Genomic DNA, 23,718 nt, shown 5'->3' on the forward strand with positions numbered 1-23,718 from the left:
AAGCACTGCTCAGTAATAACTAAAACATCCCTGTGTTACCAACACTGTTTTCAGCACAAATCCAAATCACGCCCCTATACCAGCTACTATGAAGAAAATTAACTCTATCCTAGCCAAAGCCAACACAGTACTGTACTGCAGAAAACGGTTGTATTCTGAAAGATAGGAAAGAATTAACATGGACATTTTAACTCTGAAACTATACACTCACAGTTCCTAGAAAAGAAAGATCATCTAAACATGCCCATCACTAATGCATTAAACATGCTGATATCATCGACTGCCTGTCAGCCAAGACTCCTGCAGGAACAAGACTAAAACAAGCTGCTGCATCAAAAACTTTTTGCACCTTACTTAATCAAATAAAGGTGTTGTTTAAACACAAGATATAGAGGAAATAAGTACTTTGAAACACTCTGTGGATAACCTAGAAATAAATTAAAACTTGAAGCTGCATATTTTCCTGCAGATCAACAATTAATTAAGGGTAACATGAACAGAAGACCCAACAATGTCAAACAATGCCAAAGCATTAATACTCAAGATTAATTAAAAAAAAGAAATAAAGGTACCTCCAAGACATGTAGCTGAGCAAGGAGTAAAACCAATGTACTCCCAGTCATAAATCACACTGCCATCTTCAGCATGTGAAAATGCTGGTGTGTTGGGGACAGGATCACTGTCACAAGATGGCTGGTGACAGACTTGTTCTGTTGGTGGCTTCACATCTTCACATTCTTCCTCAGGCAGTTCAACCTCAGTCTGAGTAAACGTGAGAAGAATTCGGCACTTCACATCTCGCACCTGTACACCATTGCCACAGGTGACACTGCACGGAGACCAGGGTTCAGGAATAAACCTGCAAATAATCACAGAGAAATGCTGTCATTTTATTCCACCTAATTGTGTCTATGTGTGCACTGTTAAAATATAGGTAAAACACATAAATGTATGTTTATACACAAAGTAGATAAAAAACAGTATAATTAAATGCTTAAATAAATATTTGTGAGTCCTGCATCTGGGAAGGAACAACCCTCATCTGGAGTCCTGTGTCGAGTTCTGGGCTCCTCAGGTCTAGAGGGACAGAGTACTACTGAAGAGAGTCCAGTGGAGGGCCACAAAGATGATCAGGGGACTGGAGCATCTTCATATGAGGAAAGGCTGTGGGAACTGGGGCTGTTTAGCCTGAAGAAGAGAAGACTAACTACAGACCTCATTAACACTTGGGCACTTGGATCTCACTAATACTTACAAATATTAATGGGTGGGTGTCAGGAGGTTGGGGCATCACTTTTTTCTGTTGTACTTTGTGACAGGACAGGGGTAATGGAAAGAAGCTGGAACACAAAAAGTTCCATTTAAACATAAGGAAAAACTATTTTACTTTTAGGGTGATGTGTTGTAATGATGCAATACTCATCCACAGATGTAGAGAAGCTAGGAAATGCAGGTACAAAGAAGCACACAGGCAACATAGTAACCAGTAAGGTTGAGTCGAAGCCACCCTTCATTTCCTAGCTACTTCTTATGTGCTGCCTTCGCCTGTGTAATCACTCAGGGCTCAACTGCTTAACCTGCACCATTTGTTTCTGATAACTGGAAGCAGCTTGCCAGCTGCATTAACTTGTCCCTACCATCTTTATTCAAATTGAAGTAGTATCTGGCTGGTCCAAGTCATATTCGCATCCACAGTGATGGAACATTGGCACAGGCTTCCCAGGGAGGGTGTGGAGGCCCCTTCTCTGGAAGCTTTGAAAACCCACCTGGACATGTTCCAGTGTCACCTGATCTAGGTGGATCTGCTTTAGCAGGGTAGCTGGACTAGATGGTGTCTAGAGGTCCCTTCCAACCCTACCATTCTGTGATTCCATGCTATGATTCTATGAATAGAATGCCTGTTCAAGTGTCTTAAGTCTTTCACTTGCCCTTCATCCCAGATCATGTCTCAAATTCACACACACACACACAACAAACTACTGTAGCAAAAAGAAATAGTGAGGAACAGGAATAGCTGCACCCTTTTAGGGTAAAAAATGACATCATCTAAATCTTTTCTCAAACTCCTTCAGTGGAAAAAAAGAAGAAACTCCGTGAAGATGTTTCTATAAAATATAAGATACTGCACAAACTTCAGCATACACAAAAAGTATATTTGCAGTCTGTTTAAATCTCAGAAAGGCCGTTATTTTACATCATGCTAATAACTAGCAACCAGGCAGAAAAAAAGCACTTTTCATATCTGGCTATCTCCAATGCATGCTACCATAGGCTGCTGTTCAGATTTAGTCTTGTAAGAAGGCTCTCCAATAAAGAGGTCTAACTGTCTCAGTCTATAATCCATCATTTTTATTATAAAGCATTTATGTTCCTGATGAACTATAGAAGTATCTTATTTTACAGGTCATGAGTTCACTGGAAAAAAAAAGGAGGTTTGAGTCTATAATATTCCCTGACTTTGAGGGTAACATTAATTTCCACTAGTAATTTTCAAAATGACACTAGAGCCAAGGGGCTGAATTTCATTAATGAAGTCATCCTGAGCAGCTCTAGGGTGCAATTTATAAGAAGTCAAATACAGAATATCATAGGATATTTTTTCAAAAGTTTACTGTTGCTCTTGGTCATATGTCCAAATGCAGCTGATGACCAAAACACAAATGGGAGACATAGGAGGGTATATTTCACCAGTGCTAAAAACGTATTTGGAAAGAAAAATTCAAATTAGGACTCAAATGTTTTCTCCTTATCTTTAAGAATTATCCTTCCCTTTACTTGCAGGAAAGTTGGCAAATGTAAGAACAGTTGTGCAAGGCAAAAATCAGTATCTACTCTCTGAATACACAGTAAGCATTTAAAAATGTCAACACAATGATTCTGTGGATAGTTTATTATCTTAAGCCAATTACTTCTTGCCAGTGTATACAGAGGAAGATTCAAATAGAGGAAAGGGGATCAGATCAGTGGGCAACCCATAAGGCAACCCTTAACTCTGTCTTTGTGGTAGTCACCCAAGTTGTGCTTGGGATAGACCCAAAAAACCCTCTTTCCTCTGTGGAAAAGATTATTTTCATTTATAATGAAAGTCACAAAGTAACTGGTGATTCTTTAAGATGCTGGTGAAATACCTTTACAACTCTACTATGAATAAAAATAGATGTCAAAACCTCTCACTTCAAAGTTTCCTTGAATAGTGCCTCAACATTTTAGTTAGAGCTCACTGGTCCTTGACAAACTTCAACAAAGGGCACAGTATCCCCAGCTCCTCTGGAGACCAAGGAAAATTGCAAGTGCTCATCACTTCACAGATCTGACTACCTTTGAACTAGGTGACTAGATTCATTTTTATTGGAAGTGTATTATCAGAATGCTGGATGGTTGTGCCCTACAGTGATAAAACCTGAGTAAAAGCCATACTGGTGTAACCCAACAGCCCATCAGGTCCAATGGCACAGCTGGTTGGGCACAACATCCAGATGCTATTGATAAAAAATTCTAAATGGACATCTGTGGGAAAAGCTGCAAGGAAGGCTTTCTCTTATCCCAGTAGATAAACTTAAAACATTAGATCTTACAGTCTTTTCAAAGACAGCCATGCAAACTACCTGGGGTGGTCATGGAAAAATCACCCTAAGAACATTAGCACTTCTTTGAAGTCAATAGGACTGTAATGTGTTCAGAGTTAAACTTATGCTTAAGTGCTTTATTGGATCAAGGCCATTGTGCGTAGGCTTAACCAAATTATGACTACCCTCTCCTTTCTCTGTAAAAAAACATATAAGTTCATTTGGAGTTATGTACCTAATTTAAAACATAAAACTGATGGACATTTATAGTTTAAAGGACTTGGTTGGTGTTTGGACCACATCTAGCAGTTTGCAGTCTGAAAGCCTGAAAGCAAGTAATTTTTTTCGTAAAGGTATGACAGCAGCATACCAGAAATTAGTGTTAGTTTTGTATACTGTTAGTTGAATGCATTAAAACATTCCAAAAATAATGTATGATGCATTCTTTTGAAATCCTGTATAAATGTAAGGAAATTTGAAGCACAGAGATATTTTCATTCATCAACCAATTGATTTCTAAAGAAATTCATAAAATTCTAAGCATTTTTTCTTTGACTTATGAGAGCCTATTTTATAATTGAGGTTTTCCTGTCAAATATTAGTGTCTGGTATTTTTTATTAAAGTGTAAAATTTAAAAAAAACACCCTAAATACATTTTCTTCTACCTTGACATTTGCTAAACTTGTCACATGAACATTTAGCTATTAAAATCCTAAAATATAGAACTTTTCAAAGGATGACCATGAAAGTCACACTCTAAGTATCTTCAACAGAAGCCAATGAAGATTACTAATGCAAAATTTGAGCAAGGAACTGACTGGAGTTGGAACAGATGCAGCAGAGAGTATGTCCATGCTGCAGTGATACCAATCTAACACTAATGGAAATGTGCATTCACTGGGCATGCTCTGAAAAAGCCAGACTAGGATGACCTGGACTTAAACAGCTGATGATAAAACTGGGACAAAACAGCCCAATCCAACCAAATCAAATCTGACCTGAAAACTCAGTGTAGCCTTCTGCAGCTTTCTAAAGACTTGGAAAACTTGGTGCCTCTTAATATATATATTTTTTTTCTTTTCCTTGTGCCTGCAGTTTTTGCTTACAGTTAAGACAGGAAACGCCTAAATCCTGAAAAAAAGGCTTTTCCTGTGATATTTCCAGTCCAATCCTACTGAGCCAAGAGGCCTGGATAAAAGTTTGCAGAAGCATCTAAAATGTTGGCTGCTTACTGGGGCAGAACTTCCATGATGCTGGCATGCTACTCCTCCCTGGATCACCACCCTTGCTTGCTCTAAGCAGAGTTTCACTGCTAGGTTTTGTCAGCCTTGAGTGTAACGTGTTGGACAAAATCACCAGACCATTTCCAGAGAAGAAACTGGGAAGAATGTGGGATTGTCTACCCCCAAATGCACAATGGGGACGTTTCTGTGAAAACATGATGAGCAGGAAGCTTTGTGAGAGACTTCACATTTCACATTCAGCAAGTGTAACTCCATAAACCTACGATAACTTTTTAGCTCAGGCTGCTGAAAAAAATACATCAGCTTTTGAAAGTATTTCAGTTGTATCCTAAGCCATGACAGCAAAAGGTAGTTGAGATGTCTATTTCTTTAACTTACGATTGAGAAAAGAGATGCAAAAACCTTGCTGGAGCTTCTCTGCAAATCCCACTGTAACTAAGAAAGCTCAAGGGAAGAACGTTTAAAATAATGATTGGTATCAACTGTCATCACATTCCACAACTAAAAACTAAAAAGGTCAGACCTACATTTTTCTTGGCCTCACTTTAAGGGCAGTCATTTTTTATTTTGCTAATAATAAAAAAAAGGAGTAGCTTTTGAACGTTCCCCCTCTATGTAAACTCAGGACACCAGCCACGGTAGACCACAGAGGCAGAAGTATTTATCTTCCACAAGCTACTTTTGACATATCCATCATTTGTGGGTTCTAAAACACAGCTGCATTTATTCTCTTATTCATTATCAACTAAAATATCACACAAAAGCACAGAAAGACAGTTGTAACAAAAGAATGGACTAGAAGTTGAAACTTCATATTGTGGTTTAAGTTTGGATGACAAGAGAGTATCTAAAATTAAAAGTGATGGCATTTTACCAAGGAAATCATAAGCCTTCTGCTAGTCAGAGGTGGGCTGTGAGTTATCACTGTGTCATGTGTAAATTATAGAAAATGAAGTTAAACAGATCAAAACCAGAGGGAAATCTTGTTACAGTTTACTCTAGGAGAATTAACAACCTGTTGGTACAGTTTCTTTTAAGATCCTAAACCCTCATCCAAAAATCAGCTGTAAAATATAGAAGGGGTGAGGGCCTGAGATTTAAAGCATCTAGAAATTGCTCTGTTTGTGAATCACTGTCCATGTGACCAACAGACAATCTGCAACAAGAGATTAAGTCAGGCATCATCCATTTCTGATTTCTCCTTAGCTGACAGGTTTCTTAAAACAAAGTAAGAGCAGGTGGCAGCAGAAGACAGGGAAAAAGAAGCTAAAAGAACCTGGATGCAGTGTCCCAGAATCTGGATGCTGGGTCCCACAGAGCCCAAAAGTACCCAGACTAGGAAAGCATGGCACCTCAGCAACACCTCAGTAAAGACAAGGATATCAGAGAAGAGTCATCAGCAAGAAGTAGCTGGAGAAACCTCTCAGACTGAGGTGAAGATGCCTCTAGAAAATGTGAAGGAAAGATTCGCAGGGCAGGATGAGAATCATGAATGAAATATGAACAAAATCTAGGTCTCCAGAGTAAGTGAAGAAGAAAAAGAATGCAGTACAACTGGAAAACTGCACAGTTGTGACAGGACATGGCTGCCTTCACACATGAGGCTGCAGCAGAATACATCAGCCATGTCTAGGAAGGCATGAATAACAGCTTTCTTCGTGACCACAAGGTTCAAGGGAATCCATTACAAAGTGTCCAGCTGAGCTCTATTTTATTCTAAATATACTCTAAACCACAGTGTTGTCTCCCTGTCTGCCTGTTCTGTCAGACTGCTGTTGAAGGATCCTAAAATCCTAAAGACTACTTTAGCTCACGGTTGCCACAGCATGATTTTGTAATTCTAGAGATCATTTTCTTTATGGCTTCATGCTGAATCCACTTTAGATGTGGACTTATCTACCTTCATTCTGATATGCTGACATCCAAGAGGCACATTAGACTGCATCACTCCCTTTGACAATCTCACTTTATTTTTATGTCTTTGCTACTACCCCGCCTGAATTCAGGACCACCAATTTGGAGAGTGAAATAACCACTCACAGTAGGTTGACATTTGACTTGAGGGGCTACAGCACAGAAAAGTTTAAAGTACAGTCACCATAACCATGCAAACACCTGTTTGGCAAGTTTTCTTCTGTGAGTCAGTGCAGGTGTAAAGATTTTATTACTCATGATCACACCTGTTGGTATATGTGTGCCAAAAATCAGGAATAGTTAGATGAAGGAAGAAAAATAAGAAGTTATAGGGCACACTTCACTCTCAGAGCAATACAAATCCAAAGTAATTTCAGTAAGCTGATCTAAATTATTTTAAACCAATATTACTACAAATGAGTGCAGAATTTGGCAAAGCACAGCTAAATACTCTTCAAAATCTCCCATGAAAACATTATAGAATGTTACTGCTTTCTAGAAAGTTATATACTATATATTGATTATATTTAAATACATATATGCATAAAATATACACAGAGGAGATAAGGAATTGTGTGGATGCACTAACATATAAAAGGACAGGATTTAAGTTATGCTTTCATTCCCAGGACTTAAACATTGCAAAGCTTACTCCCATCAGATTTTAAGGGGACTCACAAAATCCAGATGTTATTTCACACACGCATGTGTAAAATATCACAACTTATCCCCACAGATTCAGCTAAGCTCAGAGATCAGCAGGTTTTTCTCACTTTCTTTATGCATTGGTCTCAGCCCCCAAGGAAATCCTGGCAACCTTAGAAAGTATCTCTTAATTTTTAATACAACCACTACATTCTTGAGGTAATAGCAATAGCTGGGATAAAACTGATTTTATTTAATTTACATCTCCTGAAACGCTCCCATATGCATTAATTAGAGCCTAATTTGGCTAAATGAAGACCTCTTTGCATTGCATGAATGATATATGGACACTATACTAGAGTAGCTCTGTGTCATCCAAAACAGGAGCTCCAGAAGCAAAGTTAATGAGATGTAAAATTAGGAATAGCTCACATCTTCCAGGAAGGCCAACTGTCAAAGCAAATTGCATAGGAACAGTCATTCCAGATGATCTGCAAAAATATGCTGGAAAGGTTTCTTCACTGTAAAAGACAATGTACTTACGTTGGCTCTTCTGAGATTGTTCTGATCTCCTCTATTTCATGTGCCTGTTTAAACCATGGCAACTTTGCTTCCACAGGACTTTTTTCTGATAGAGGAAAAACAAAAAATAAACATTCAGTAATTCCTCCCAAAGCGAAGCAATATGTAGATGTGAGCGTTATTCACCTTAGCACTTCACACTTGGCATTGCTTATTGATCTCATTGGATATATTTTTTTTATTAAATAAAAATGATGTTCAACAAGGACAAGTGCAGAGTCCTGCATCTGGGAAGGAACAACCCCATGCACCAGTACAGCCTGGGGACCGAACTGCTGAAGAGCAGCTCTGCAGAGAGAGACCTGGGAGTGCTGGTTAATAACAAACTAAACATGAGCCAGCAATGTGCCCTCGTGGCCAAGAAGGCCAATGGCATCCTGGGATGCAGCAAGAACAGTGTGGCCAGCAGGTCAAGGGAGGTTCTCTCCTCTCTGCTGCCCTGGTGAGGCCTCATCTGGAGTCCTGTGTCCAGTTCTGGGCTTCTCAGCTCAAGAGGGACAGAGAACTGCTGGAGAGAGTCCAGCCCAGGGCCACCAAGATGATCAGGAGACTGGAGTATTTTCCTTATGAGGAAAAGCTGTGGGAACTGGGGCTGTTTAGTCTGGAGAAGAGGAGACTGGGGAGGCATTTCATTAACATTTATAAATATCTAAAGGGTGGGTGTCAGGAGGTTGGGACATCCCTTTTTTCTATAGTAGCTAGCAACAGGACAAGGGGTGATGGGATGAAGCTGGAACACAAAGAGTTCCACTTAAACATAAGAAAAAGCTATTTCACTGTTGAGGTGAGGGAGCCCTGGCACAGGCTGCCCAGAGGGGTTGTGGAGTCTCCTTCCTTGGAGGTCTTCAAGATCTGCCTGGACATGTTCCTATGTGACCTGATCTAGGTGACCCTGCTTCTGCAGGGGAGTTGGACTAGATGATCTCTAAAGGTCCCTTCCAACCCCTACCATTCTATGATACTATAATAAACTGGATAAGAAAATATCATTTACTAGAAGATTTCTTCAAGATGTTTTAGCTCCATTCCGATATCTCTTTTTACCGAGAAAGTATCAGTAATCCAATTTCCATTCCTGTTCAATCTTTTATTTTCTTCCCACATCTTCCCCAAATGCAGGCGGTTTCTAGTACATTGTAGCCTAAACCTCAGTGTAATGATTATCATCGTAAGTTTATAGCTGAAAAAGACGCCAGATCACAGCGAACATACATTTCTCTCCAGACAGACTGGCTTCATTAGAGAATTTTCACAGGAAAAGGGGTTTTTGTGAGTTAGCCAGCTTTCCCACAATTGGAAATTAATTTAAAATTATTTCCTTTTATCTGTCTATACATCCCACAACTCTGTAAAGCTTTTTCTCAGAGTACTGTAAGCCAGTTGAGGATCCGTGCCTCCAAACTTAGGTAAAAACCCAGAGAAATGTCTTTAAATTCTCAGTGCTATTCTTTACGTCATGATTGAATCCTAAATAGTTTTCTGCTTGAAGAATTCTCTAGAGTCTGAAAACATCCTGAAGAGAAACATAGGATTGTCTACAAATACCTTTCACTTTTCCCACATAAATCTTTGTGATGAGTTATGAAGGTTTGAAATACAGCCTTTCAAATAAAAACTGAAAGGAGTAGACTCACTAAAATGTTCTGGGCCCAAAGAGACAGAAATGAACAAGGGACAAGATATACTAGTTTCTCTCCTAATTTTGTTTTTTCTTTCACCTTCCCACCTACTTTTTTATGCCTTAGCAGCTCTTGTAGAGAGCATTTGTCAATTTACATCATCACTACAGATCTTTTAAAAATGCAGAAATGGAGATGAGAGCAGGAAACCACTTTGATTATAACTTAATGAATTGATGAGGCCCACTGAGTATTGACACATTTAATGAGCTGCAAATGAACAAGGTCCCAAGTAATACACATGAAATATCCTTCCCATCTCAAGTATTGTTGAACAACTCCTCCTCCCCATGTTGAACTTATTAATTCTTGTTTTCCCAGTTTGTCTAGGCTGTATAGATTCATTTAGCATGTTCACCTCATGACAGTCTGGCCACAAAAATATCAGCAAAAAATATCAGCAGGGCACTTTTCCTAGCACCAACAATCATAATGCTTGTTTCTGCCAAAACTGAAATAAGTCCTAGTAAATTCCAGCTTCTGGCAGTCCTGAAAAAGGTTACCAGGGGCTTTTAATTCCCTTAACAAAAATGTAAAACAATAACAGACCCAGACAAAACTCCAGTTACCTTTTGGCTTGTAACATGGTATTGGCACGATGCACTCTTCTTTTATGTGTAGTTTAAGTTGTGGATTACAGCCACCGACATGCTGCCCACGGTGATCAATACACAGCACTACTCGGTAACGCAGGCCTCGGCCACAGGTCACTGTGCACTGCACGAGACAATGCAATCATCTCAGTCTTTTTCTTTATTATATTTACAAATACTGTGTAAAAAAAAGGCAAGTTGGAGGTACTGATGATGTATTCACTCAAGTATTTCCACAATCAATCAGGTATCAGAGATGTATGAATTTGTCCCTGCATTGCTAGGTGAATAATGAAAAGTTGACCCTGGAAAAAATGTCTAAGTATTGGGAACACAAGTGATTCCTTGGGGTTCTGTCAAGCTTATCTGATTGGCAACAGTCAGAAACAGAGGTGGCCACGTACAGAGAATACGCTCTTTCACAGTGGTCATTTTTAGTTAAGCTGGGTCAGACGTGCTGCAAGAACAGTTTCTTCACTATATGGCAGTGATGTCATTTGGATGAACTAAAGAATTATAGAAGTGTTGAGCTATCTGACTATATCAAATAACTACAGCCAAGATAAGTTGGCTTTATGCTCTTGTTACTATAATGAAAGGTAAGAATGCTGGAAAATCACCCTTGCAGACAAGTCAGCCCCAAGACAGACATGCCTTTAGCTGTTATACACAGTGAAATATTGCATTTATCAAGAACCGAGAAACAAACGACCTGACTGTAAAGGGGCCCGACCTCTGGCTCTAATTTCTTCTCCATGTGAAGCAGAAATTCAACAGGCATAACTAATTCTACATGCATTTTTCTCCACACAGACATACTAACATTTTGATTATCAGGCCAATTTACTTAGTACAAACTTCTCCCAGTACGTACTAATAGATCTGTGCACACAAATACATGGTAACATCAGATCAGAGGCTTTCTTTAGAAACCAAGAATTTAGGTCCAAATTACTTCTTAACTTACCTGGGACCATTCCATTGCCACCCATTTAGGACAATCAAACAGATTACAGGTTTGAATGACTTTGGGTTTAGGAGCATACATGCATTTCCATTCTTCCACTTGCAGTATCTCTCCATGAATGGTCTCCTCTACACACACAAAACTTCTCCTCTGAATACCACCTCCACAAGAAACTGAACATGCAGTCCAAGGGTTATGTTCCCATCTGGAAAAGAACTCACATATATTAAGATTAAGGCATTTTTTTATTCCACTAAGCCATATTAAAAGTAAAAACTACTGAATCCAACCTTAGTGTCATGAAAGCCCACTGATAGCTTTGTTGCTGGATTCTGACTGCACACTGAATATAAATGCACTAGATTACAGAACTACCTTGCGTTATTCCAGGCTTAAATTAATGTAGAAAATGAGAGGAAAAATAGAACTCTGAATTTCAGAGTATTTCTCCAAAGAACCAAAGATCTTATTCTCATACGTGAGTTAAAGACTCTGAGTATACTGAGTTCAATTACTGGAATGTTTTTACTTGCAAATAGTCTGAATCATCTAAATTGAATATATTTCACAGTTAATTTACATGATCACATATCTTCTTATTGCCATTGTCAGAGACTGAGAAGCAAATGTATTTGAGATTATATGAAATTCCAAAGACAAAGAGAGATCTGGCTGTGCTGACTGAGGGTGTTATTACCCCCAGCTGCTCATCACTGCCCACGTCATGCAGATTATGTTTAAAATATTTGTTCATGAAAGAATTTTTATGGGAACTCTAATACTTGCTTTGGGTATATCCAGGCATTTAATTTCAAACTGTCTTCATCCATATGGACTGTGGACAAATTGAACTGTGACAGGTACCATTTGGCTGGTCACCACCACAGTTCTGCAAGACTTTTCCACTCATTAAAATACCATTGAGTGACTTTGTGTTCACACTTTCCAACCTGCTTCAAGCAGAAGGCAGCCAGTCATCCATTTTAGCTGTTTGGGCAAACCAATTTTCTCCTGATGCGAGGCAATGCACAAATTAAGGAAAACTCACACAAAGCTATCAAAAATGAGAGCTGCAGGGTAGTAGCCTCCAACAGAGGGATAATAAACAGCCTGCTAGGAAGGAATGTCTTCTAAATAGACATCTATCCATGATCTTAGAACTAACTGCAATAAAGATGGAAATTGCTGCACTGTCTGAAGTGAGAATTACATGGCGGTTTTTAGGGTACAAAGTCTATGTCATTTATTTCTTGGTCTTCACAAGAATGCACATTTAACAATCACTCCTCAAGAAAACCTAAAAATAACATCCTGCTCAGGCCATGCTTAGATATAACAAGCTTTTCAGCATAGCATTTGTCTATAGGTTCCACAGGCTCCCACACAATCTTTCCTCACCCTTCACCTTTTATACCTTGCTTTCTTTCCACCATCCAGTCAAACCAAATCTAAGCCCTGGGAAATGAGTTCTGTAGCACATCTTGTGGTTCATTAATACCTTGTTAATTTAAAACTTATTCCTACTACAACTGCAGAGACTCAAAGGATCATGAAAAAAAATCTTATCCATTGTGAACAATGGACTCAGTCAGTACTACAATATCCTACCAAAATCAATTCATCAAGAGTAACTTAGCTATCCTAAAGGAAGTAATAATCTCAGCTGATGAAGCAAAGGTCTATAAATCAAAGGTAAATTTAAGTAATTACTACCCACTTTCTGTGACACAGCAGGTAAATCGAGGACACTTCCTATTTTAAGCAATACATTAAACTGCCCACAAAAACATATTCATCATGCCTAAGCTCAACAGAAGGAGTACAAAACATACAGCAAACCATGGAAAATTAACCACAGAGTATATATTCAAAAGATTCAGAATAAAACTGTATGCCCAGATACTGATTTCATCTTTCAAGTACTGAATACATTTGAAGAGCAACATTTACACTTTTCTTGAAATTAAATGAACAGCAGTGTTAACTCATTTTCTTTTTAAAAAGTAAGGAAGTAAAGAGCAATTAACTGCTCAATGAATTAACAGCTCATGGATTTATATATATATAAAGCTCACTGTGCTATATGTAATACCAGCCTCACAAGTGTTTATAGCATGGAGTTTTATACTTGTTTTTCTTTATCTCATCAGTTTCAAACACACTCCAGATCCCATACTCCCATAAGCATTTTCAAGATGGAGTGAGGTCCATGGCTACTGGGGAAAAAGGAAGCCTTGGGCAAGCAGTCAAGGAGATACTTTCCAGAACCCACAGCTGTCAAGGGATCCTCAACAGTCCAAGTCTGAAATAAATGGAGGCACTCCAAAAGCTTTAAAAGAAAATTTTCATCCTGGGAAATTTTTAAAAAAATTTCAAAAGAAATCTCCATCTGTAAAAATATTTCAGGGGGACATTTACAGCTGTAGCCACAGGAGAACGCTTTCAAGACCTTACAGCATGCCCCACGACATTCCCACAACTTCCTCATGTGAAGGGGAAAGTAGTGCTAAACATCACAGTCCTGCAAAGCAGCCCTCCACATGGCCCTCATGTTATATAGGAGGTGTGGTATGTGACTGATGGTCAAGGTGAAGGACTCTGTACAGCTTTGCTCAAGCATACCTATAGTACTTTGGTTTTCTGACTGCTTTGCAAGTTTCTAAGAAACAGGTAAGAAAAGAAAAAGCAAAATGAAAAGGTGGAAGAAGCCTCAGTAGAATTAGCACAGACTAACGCATTGCAGTTACTTGACAGGCAACAGCATAGAGGAAGTACATCCTGCTATACTGATCTTATTAACATTTATAAATATCTAAAGGGTGGGTGTCAGGAGGTTGGGACATCCCTCTTTTCTATAGTAGCTAGCAACAGGACAAGGGGTAATGGGATGAAGCTGGAACACAAAAAGTTCCACTTAAATATAAGAAAAAACTCTTTCACTGTTCAGGTGAGGGAGCCCTGGCACAGGCTGCCCAGAGGGGTTGTGGAGTCTCCTTCCTTGGAGGTCTTCAAGACCCACCTGGACACGTTCCTATGCGACCTGATCTAGGTGACCCTGCTTCTGCAGGGGGGCTGGACTAGATGATCTCTAAAGGTCCCTTCCAATCCTACCATTCTATGATTCTATGATACTGAAGCAAGACTTGAATCCACACTGGACTAGATTCACCTCATGATGCAAGTATACAAACAGGTTGTTTCAGCTGCTATCTTCTTTGAGAAATTCCAGCCAAACAAGGTGCTTATACATCTTAATTGTGTTTTTTTATGTGTCCTTCCCGTGGAACACAGCCTGTTTCCTCCCTCTCCTTCCTGTTGGCCACAACTCAGTCCTGCTTGGTTACCTGCTATCTTGCGGTTTTTTCTCCCGAGCATCACACAGAAAGACCCTGATACCTTCTGACAGGACCCACTGTCAAAGCAAGGTGGGCCTTTGTCTGTATTTCTGTGTTTGAAATAAGAGAACATGCCAACAGCTTTATCGCAGACATAACCTATCACACCAGTGTCATGCAAACGTGCTGTCTACAGTAAAGCACAGAAATTGAAAGTAAATTTATCTTCCAAATGATGTCCAAGCTCTGAATTGTTCAGAAGATGAAATACTCATGTAAATAACTTGTGCTGAGTTCCAGAGGTCTTAAGTACAAAGGAATTGGCAGAAGAAATGGAAGGAGACACAGAATACGATTGTAGAACTTTGCAGGATAAAGCTGCAGAGAAAAAAAAATCTCAATCTATATATGAAAGCAAAAATACATTACAGGACAGTAGATCCACAACAAGCGTAAATTGCTACAGAAATAAACTATGACATTTATATCAGCTGTAATCAGTAGCTCCACTGAGCCGTACAAGTCTATGATTTCATTCTTATTACTTCATATCTTTATTTCTTTATAAAAATACACATTATTCATTTCATGACATAATAAAGCAGAGGTTCAACTCAGATAAATATTCATCTAACTCCATCAACTATAATTCTTTACGTTAACAGTACATCTGGCTCAATGCTTTTTAGTCCTAACTCTTTACCAAACATCTAAGGCTTCTAGAGGAGTTTCACGTTCTTGTAATCGATTCAGGTAAAAAAACTAAAAGGCAAAAACTTATTTTTAGGCAACAGCTATTCAAGCAACTCAGTATCTTTAAAGTGGCACATAATCCTTTCATCGCCATAAACAAAGAGTAGGTCTGAAGAAGTGCAGAAGACCAAGATCTCTCCAGAGAAAAAGAATGTCTAGAGTACTGTAACAGACAGATGTGTTCTACAAAATAATCTATTAATTCTATATATCTTCAAAACAAAAGTAAAAAGTTAAAACCACAAATTCATACATGCATTTTGAAGGAGGTATTCTTCTCAATACTACAGGAGGAGAAGGCTTATGGAGACAACTCCTTATTCTGAGATCTTCCATAATGGTATTTTCAAGAAGACTATATCAATCTCTTACTGTTAAGCTAATCTTTCCAAGCACACTGAAATATATCACAAGCTTCAACAACGTGTCCAAGATTGTTACAAACTTGCTCTCCTGTACAGTAAAAAATCAGGAGATATTCCCTGATCTTAGTACTCAAATAACATATTTGCAGTGAAAATGGTGCTAACGCTGACACATATGCTATCCTGATTATACATACCGAGGAAGTGGCTGGAAGTGATCATAGGGCATGATTTCTTTAAATCCATCACTGTCAATAAAATAAATATTGTATCATTATTTCATACACCCGAGACTGTAGATCAAGAACATGCTTTTATGTGATCATGCTTAAAGTAAGCAATTCTCAATGTGAAATGAAGGAATCTTATGTTCATTACCTTTACGCTTGTAGCAAACCATGACTAATCTGATCTGTGCACAGATAGAAGTTTAGTCACCATATAGTTTCTTCACTCATACCACCAACAAAATATTAAATGAACAAGCCTTTGGCAAAGACATGTTTAATCAGAGAGCCTTTAGGTCTGTGCTATATTGTGACAAGAAAATAGTTACACGCTTCTACGTGTAACAAAGCCTGTTGACAAATATGAGTGGCAGTAAAATGAATGCATCACAGGATCAATCACAGGTAGGTCCTGAACAATACTTGGGTCCCTTCCAGAGCTATTTGTTTGAACTGTCCAGCATAGAGCAGTCATAAAGCCCTACTTCTGAGAACTATGGTATTATATGCAATAGTACTTCCCTTTTTCTGTCTGTATCAGCTAAATTTCCAAGGAAAAAGATAATTACAGCCTTCCTTTCTTCTAATTTTCCCATTCTAGCTTTGCAAAATTTGGCATCCTCTTCCATTAAGCATTACTGAAGTTTTACCATTCCATACAGTGGTCAGTTCTCCAGGAAAAAAACTTGAAAGTCTGCACATCTATACCTGTTGGAGGTCACTATCAACAATTATGTTCAAAAGGAATGAAAGGAAATGGACAGTTTAGCTATAGGAAATGAAATCCATTGAGAATGTTTCCTTTTCTTCTTGCATATAACTCTAGCTCGGCCAGCTGGCATATTAATGTGAGGTTCTGGGACTTGATACAGTGATGTTATTTTAAGATTCTTTAGCATAGCCAGGAAACCTCACCAGACAGTCCAAAAGTTAGTTTGAAGTACTGCAATGCAATTCAATACAATTTATGTATACTATAGCCTTTATAATTTGGCAATAATATTCTGTGGTATTTGTACCACAAGTGTATTTACTTTGAACGACTGGGGTTTTTCTAATTCTTAGAAAAAAAAATCAAACAAATCCCCCAAACTTTAATAATTAATTATCAACTCCTCAGGACAAATGAAGAATGAAACTTTTAACTTGGTTTATCCATCTGCCTACCATAAACCATGTGCAAAACTTATATGCTGACTGAGAACTGGAGCTACTGTTCTCTAATAAGAAATCCTGAATGGCAGCATCAATAAATCCAGAAGCAAGCAGTCTTTCCTCCTCACACAACCTCACAAAATCCTTGTACTAGTGCCATACTGCTCAGCAAAAGGCATAAAGTAGAATTAGCCCTTGAACAGGCATCTTGGCATTTACAATATCTCTGTATTTTACAGTACTGAGGAAGTGACACAAATCTTTTGTCAGTGATGGCACGGAGATCACCCTTTAACACATGCAATAACCAAGATTAAGTAGCCTTAACAATGAAAAGAACTAAAATTAAGTAAATACAATTGCTTGCTCCTTGGTAACTGACTATACCACACACACAAACTTATTTGTTATACAAACCTAGAAGGGCAGGGGTCCATGTTGCATTCTTTCAGCTTGGGCTTTGGTTTCTTATTTTCTGGATAGTAATGACAATAGTGGTCGGGAACAACACGCTTCAGACGAATATCCAAGCATTCAGCTGAATTAAGCTGATAACCTAATGCAGAAGCAAAGTTCAATTTTGGCAATACAGATAAATTCAAGTAGCTTTATTCCACTCCACAATCCCTCAAATAATGTTCTGCCTATTGAATTAATTTCAATTGTCACTTTGGTTTGCTTTTAAACAAGGAAACATTGCACTGGAACATGCAGGAGCAGATCTTCATTTAAAGCCATTCACAATAACAATTATGCTAACCCATCTTAACACTAGATGAGACTCTAGCAAGTTATTCTAATAATATTCTCAGTATAAGAGCAAAAGCATACATATTTTTATGTGTTGCAGGAATACATGTACTGGAGCAGCTCACATGTCACAGAGGCAACCCTACAAAGTCATATGGTTCTACTACAAGTTCTACAATTTATCTTCCCCCAAGGAGGCATTACCATGTATGTTACAGAGCGATGTTACACAGCCATGCATGCTAAAAAAAATAAATACTTAAACCAGAAAGCCAGAGGAACTGAAGATGAAATCCAAAAACGTTGCTAAGTTGGACTGTTGAAAACCAAGAAATAGTTTCAAGAACATTCCTAGTCGAAGAGCCAACAAAAGAAAACTTGAAGTAACTACTTGGCAAAAAAAAAAAAAGCTGTGTGTGGAGACTGGTTATAAGAAGGGATCTGAGTTTTATAATCCACTAGGTTGCTTTTTTGGCTAAGAAAAAAAAAATGCTCATTCAAAAGAGCTGACTTGGACTTAAACTGAGGAGAGAAGAAGGATGTTCTGGTATGTGCAAAGAAAAAAAGTTTCAAACCACAAAAATTAAAATCCAAATAGAGCCGATAAACTAACAGCACAAGTCCCAGTGTCTACTAAAAAAATGCTAAGTATCATATATCAATGGCTTCACTTGTGTGTGTCTTGGCTGATTCAAAGTGTCATCATGCATGAGAGTGATAACCATAAAGAACTAAGCGGTTCCAGTGCTCCGAGCATATATGTTCCAGTTCTTTTAAGTATTGAAAGGACCCAAAAGATGTACCACTTGCAAACAAGATGCACACAGTTTTTAAGCATTCTTGCTTGTGCACATTCTTGCCTGTGCTTTCTGAGACGCCTGTCAAGCTCCCCCCTCCCACACATGGAGATTACAGAATTAAACTTAGAAGCAGCATCCAAGTGGGAATGGTGGTGCACTGATTCCAAGTCTCAGTTGTGAGAAACTTTTTCTTTCACTGCCAGTAAAAGATGCCAAATAGACAATTTGGATACTAAATCCACTTTAAGATAACAGGTTAAAAGCCAGGCAGTTGCAATACAATTTCTCTACTTGCCTCAGTAATATGCCATCCTTAACACTACTACTTTCATGGGTAAGCAAGCAGTTTAGTTTCTTTGCTTCTTCACTTACTAGCCTCTCTCAGGACTGCCATGAAGTGTCAAGCCCTGTGGATGTAACTATAGTTTTCATATTGTAGATGTGCAGCTACAAAGCAGGGCACTGAAAACCCTGGCTAATTTAAAAAGAAATGGACGTGTAGCTCTAATTTTCAAGCCATAATACCAGTCTGAATAAGGCTGGATTCAAGTCAGTAACATTGAAGGTAAACATGTCCCTCGAGTTTTCCAGTGTCTACCTGCAGTCCTCAAAAATAACTGTGATGTTTTACTCTTCTTCCCTTGTTACATAGGTCAGGGAAAAATTCAGAAACACAGCATGATGGAATCATCAGATGATATGTATTGCCACTGTCAATTCCAGCCAGAATCACACCTCATGAGGCTAAGTATCTTGTAAGATACAGTAGTTTCCTGTGGGACTATATATTATACAGATATATTGTCTGTATTTCAGATTGAAGTGAGGCACAAGTGCCAAAATGGATGGCTGATCAAAAGATCCCCAGACTCTGCTTGTTTTTAAATATCTTTCACTCTTTTTACTCATGTCCCAAGAACTAAATCGTATTTATACTCTCCAAGAAAATCACTACATCAACATCACTAGTATCCCAGCCTGGTTTTCAAGTGACTTGGGCAGTGTTGGCTGAACTGATAAAGCTCCTTACAACGTCAAACACTCCTCCTACCTCAAAGTCACACTTTAGGCAGAACCAGAGAAGACAAGCAGCAGTCTGGGCTGAATGAGTAGTGGTAGAGTGAACCATACTTTGTCTAATCATTGTATAAACTGTAGTGTTTAAAGTAGATGCTACAGCATACTATCTGCTACTCTAACTACCATCAGGACTGATTGTCTAAGTTAGGACTTAGAGAATATTAGAAGCTTAAAAAGTAGCTGTTCTTTAAAGTCTATTTACTTATTCTGCTTTATGTTTAACTAATTTCAAAACTAAGTGTTCTAAAACTCTTATATCTACTACTGTGGTCAGAAAAATCTTGATTACTCTTTTGTTTTTCATTATCTTAAAATTTCATTGCATTTCTTTGTTTATGTTCCCAAAGTATCTTTTATCAATTAGAAAATGTCACTTCTTCCTTATAGGAGGATACAACTTCAAGTAATAGAAGGTATAAAAACCCCGATGTTCATCGTAACCTCACCAATCAACTGTTACCCTTGTCATTTATTTTTCTTAGAATCACCCCTGTGCAAAGAAACACAAACATTTAACCAACAAAAATGCAGAATGAAGGTTGTAAATCAGCCACTTTTGATCTTCAGCTGTAAACACTCCTGGAGAATTGACACTACATACCTCCTCCACATGTCACTGTGCAGGGGAAGAACTCTGTTTGTCTCCACTGATGACTGATGGGTTGGTAGAAAAAGAACTGAACCACACTCTCTTTTGATCCAGAGTACCTGGTCTGAAGAAATTTCCATTACGATCTATATGCATACTGTACTCTACTGTGCATGTCAGTTCAAAACATAATTCATATATAATAGCAGTGCAGAGAGGAATTTGATAACAGTAATTTGATAACTGTAGAAAGTCTACAGTAATAAATTTAAATTTCCAATGGTCAAGCATTTGTATGTTGTTTTGTTGTTCTAATTAGTCAAGGTACTAATGTCACTATTTGATTACTTATCATTGATTGGCAAAGTTCCTGGCTATATTCTTCTGTCATCTCTTGGTAGCAAAACGTTTAGCACTTGCTAGAGAAGAAAGGTTATAACTGACCTAAGCACAAAGGTTCCTGTTCAGGTAAGTCTAACTACACGTGTGATACTGGAGATTTAAAATAGAAACTGCTGAAAGGCTATTTCTACAGCATGATAGATAAAGCCAAGTGATGTGATAATACTGAAACACATGTAGCTTCCAATGGAAATCTGTATTAATACCTTCCTTTGCCAGTCAAATATTGATGTTTCTGCATATGAATATCTGCATGTAAGATGCAAGTTGGTGGTACGTGGTCTGAGTAGAAGAGAAATTTTCAGGTTATAAATGGTCAGTGGCTGGACTAGCAATGCCTGAGGGAGGTTGCTGGGCAGTGCTGGAGGCAATGCTGTGTTTCAATAAGTGGCACTCTTCAGCTGAGGTAACACCATGCACTGCACAACATCACCCTTCCACTCTTTCAGGAATATTTCAAACAGAAGTCCTGGCCATTTTACCATTAAAGCTACTTTCCACTACAGTAAAGACATTAAACTAATAACATTTTAATTTGTGTGGATGGATACACTAAGTATAAATGGTCTCTGTACTGTAACTAGGATTCATTATTTGCTAGCTAAAAGATTTCATTGTATTTCTTCAACCCAACAGACAGTCACCTACTGTGTTGCACATACTTGCAATAACTTTATAGATTTATACATACACACATCCCACCTTGATAATAAAATCTGCTCCAAGAGGTCCCTGGATCTTTATGATTTCCTTGTCTGTACTCTTCTGAAATTCAACAGTTGTATTTTCTATGACAAATGTTCCAGGAGCACTGAAACTGTGCTCTCCCTTGTCTCCTTGTAGTGTCTTTGACTCTACAACTAAAGAAACGTATGATTAGTAAGGTTAAACAGGACTTTTTTTGTTTTCAAGAAAGTCAGAAAGTTAAGTTTACAACTTTGTGTTGCAAGTAACAGTCGTATATGTGCATTAAAAAACCCCAGAATATCTGGGAGAACATCAGCTGCTGCAAATTATAGGCTGACACATAACTGCATGATATGTCAGCAGAGAAGTGCCTGTCTGGACACACTATTCTTCATAGCAGAAGTACTTATGAGACTGTTTTTCCTACACCAAGTGCTCTATATAGTTATAAAGCAATAGATTCAGCAGGAGAAGGAAAGAGACTCAAAATAAACAGAATGAATACACACACAAAAAAAACCCCTGATACTTCCATGCAGCTCAAAAGCATATCAATTGCAGCACTCAGTCTTCAGAGAAACCTGGATGCTGTCAAACTCACCACTCATCTCAATACCTGTATCACTCTCCCCACTTCAGAGATTACTAACTCTGAGTATTTCCCATGTGAGCAAAAAGCACAGCCAGGAGGTGGTGCAGCACTGCTGGAGGGATGACCCTTTCTCAGAACAGGTGGTGATGAAAACCCTTCTTGAGCTGTTCTGTACTTCTTGAAAACAGATTAAACCAACAGCCCACAACCTCCAGGAGACAGATGAAGCATATTAAGATTAATTCATTTCCAGCAAACAGACTGAACTATCAGTGGATGAAGCTAAAGGATGATATTAATTACAAAGGTAGAATTTTGGACTCTACATAATACAGCATATAAGCACTGCAAAATGCATGACTTGAAATATACTGGTCTGGTTACAATCTATCTGTGTGCTGCATGAGAAAGGTACCAATCTCAGATGAACTCAAGGCTAGCTGAAAGGAGCCTTTTGACAAGCTACAAGTATCCTCTTTCTCCAACTGCCTTTTTTGGTACTTTGAAACAGAGTTAGCTAACTCAGGCTAGATAACTTAGGTTAAGAGCATCTGGTTTTACCTGCACTGAAAGCATACTCTGAACGCTGCAGTCCATCATTACTGTCTTATTCTTTAAGATCTTTTAAAATATAAATGTATTTTGGAGGATCCCCAAAAGTGAGAGTAAAGAAATTCTGGAAGAAATTAACTTCCTTGAAAAGGTACCAACATTATCCCAAGTTTCTAAGCATCAGGTTCCACTACACTCATAGGTATAACAAAGATCACACACTTGGCTGGAAGAAAGTTTAAGGAAGGATATGTTTCTAGGAAATGACTTTATGTTAATCATGGGGTAGGAAGCTAGTGGTGATTCAAATGCACTTTGTCAAAGAGAAAAAATAAATCTCCAGGAATCAAAGTGCCCCACTCTCCACATTTCCATTAGGAATAAAGAGATATAAACAAGTCACAAAAAACAGAACAAGTATTTAGACAATTACTACATATTTTTGCTTGTCACTATTATGGAAGTTTTCTTTCTAGATTGCATTACAAAATAACCTTTTAAATATCTAGAACTCAACATTTTTTGATTAAACTTCTGCAAGCCTTGACCCCAAACTTATGCTGCTTAACAGTAAGCATTAATGCACGGTGCCAGTTATTCTGTCATTTTGTTGAACAAGAGTCAAATCAGCAGATCTGAAGTACTTCCAAATCCACATAAAGTCAGTAGGATTCTCAGGAGTACAGGACCCCTTTGAAACCAGCATTTAAGACTGCAAAGAAAGACATCCAGTTGTTGCAAAAATATGTCAAAGATATTAATTTGGTGACCTATGTGGCATTACTTTACAGTCCTTACACTGTTTTCCTTAATAAAAAATACTTTAAATGTTTTTCCAAGCACAAATCAAGAATACTGTTCATCAACCAACAACACAATAATCACTGAGAGCTGACGTACATTTATGTTAGAGCTGTGCTGGATTTGAATTCAAAGCATCTGCTTATTTGCAAGGTCCAGCTATAGAGGGCTGGCCTGTCAGTCCCTGGAGGTCATGGTAGTGAAGCTGAGAACAGCTGCTCAGATTTTCCTAGAAGTATGTCAAACAGGGAGATGAAGAGCTATCCCACAGCCCAGTGGATAACCTCTGATGCAATATATTCTTGCTCAGTAGTATATACTGCTTGTCATCATAGACTTTTCAAACAGAGTGAAACCAAGCATCTAGTGTATGAAACACAATATAACATAATAATTGTTATTAGGGAGCAGTTTCCCCCAAAAAACCTACTTCATTGAT

General features: G+C 38.3%; 1 protein-coding gene across 5 annotated transcripts in view; it reads right to left on the bottom strand.

Annotated features, from left to right (window-relative positions):
* Positions 1 to 23,718, bottom strand: part of ADAMTSL3 (ADAMTS like 3) — a 189,670-nt gene that overhangs the window by 44,309 nt on the left and 121,643 nt on the right. For all 5 annotated transcript variants that reach the window (XM_062000541.1, XM_062000545.1, XM_062000540.1 and 2 more), the window contains exons 9-16: positions 21,350 to 21,507; positions 20,258 to 20,369; positions 17,444 to 17,582; positions 15,842 to 15,892; positions 11,192 to 11,396; positions 10,201 to 10,348; positions 7,914 to 7,998; positions 573 to 859 (exon numbers count right to left, since the gene is read on the bottom strand). In XM_062000541.1, coding sequence (XP_061856525.1) covers positions 573 to 859; positions 7,914 to 7,998; positions 10,201 to 10,348; positions 11,192 to 11,396; positions 15,842 to 15,892; positions 17,444 to 17,582; positions 20,258 to 20,369; positions 21,350 to 21,507 — 1,185 coding nt within the window. The remainder of the gene's footprint in view (positions 1 to 572; positions 860 to 7,913; positions 7,999 to 10,200; positions 10,349 to 11,191; positions 11,397 to 15,841; positions 15,893 to 17,443; positions 17,583 to 20,257; positions 20,370 to 21,349; positions 21,508 to 23,718) is intronic.

This window comes from Colius striatus, chromosome 7, assembly GCF_028858725.1.
Source record: "Colius striatus isolate bColStr4 chromosome 7, bColStr4.1.hap1, whole genome shotgun sequence".
NCBI classification, from domain to species: Eukaryota; Metazoa; Chordata; class Aves; order Coliiformes; family Coliidae; genus Colius; species Colius striatus.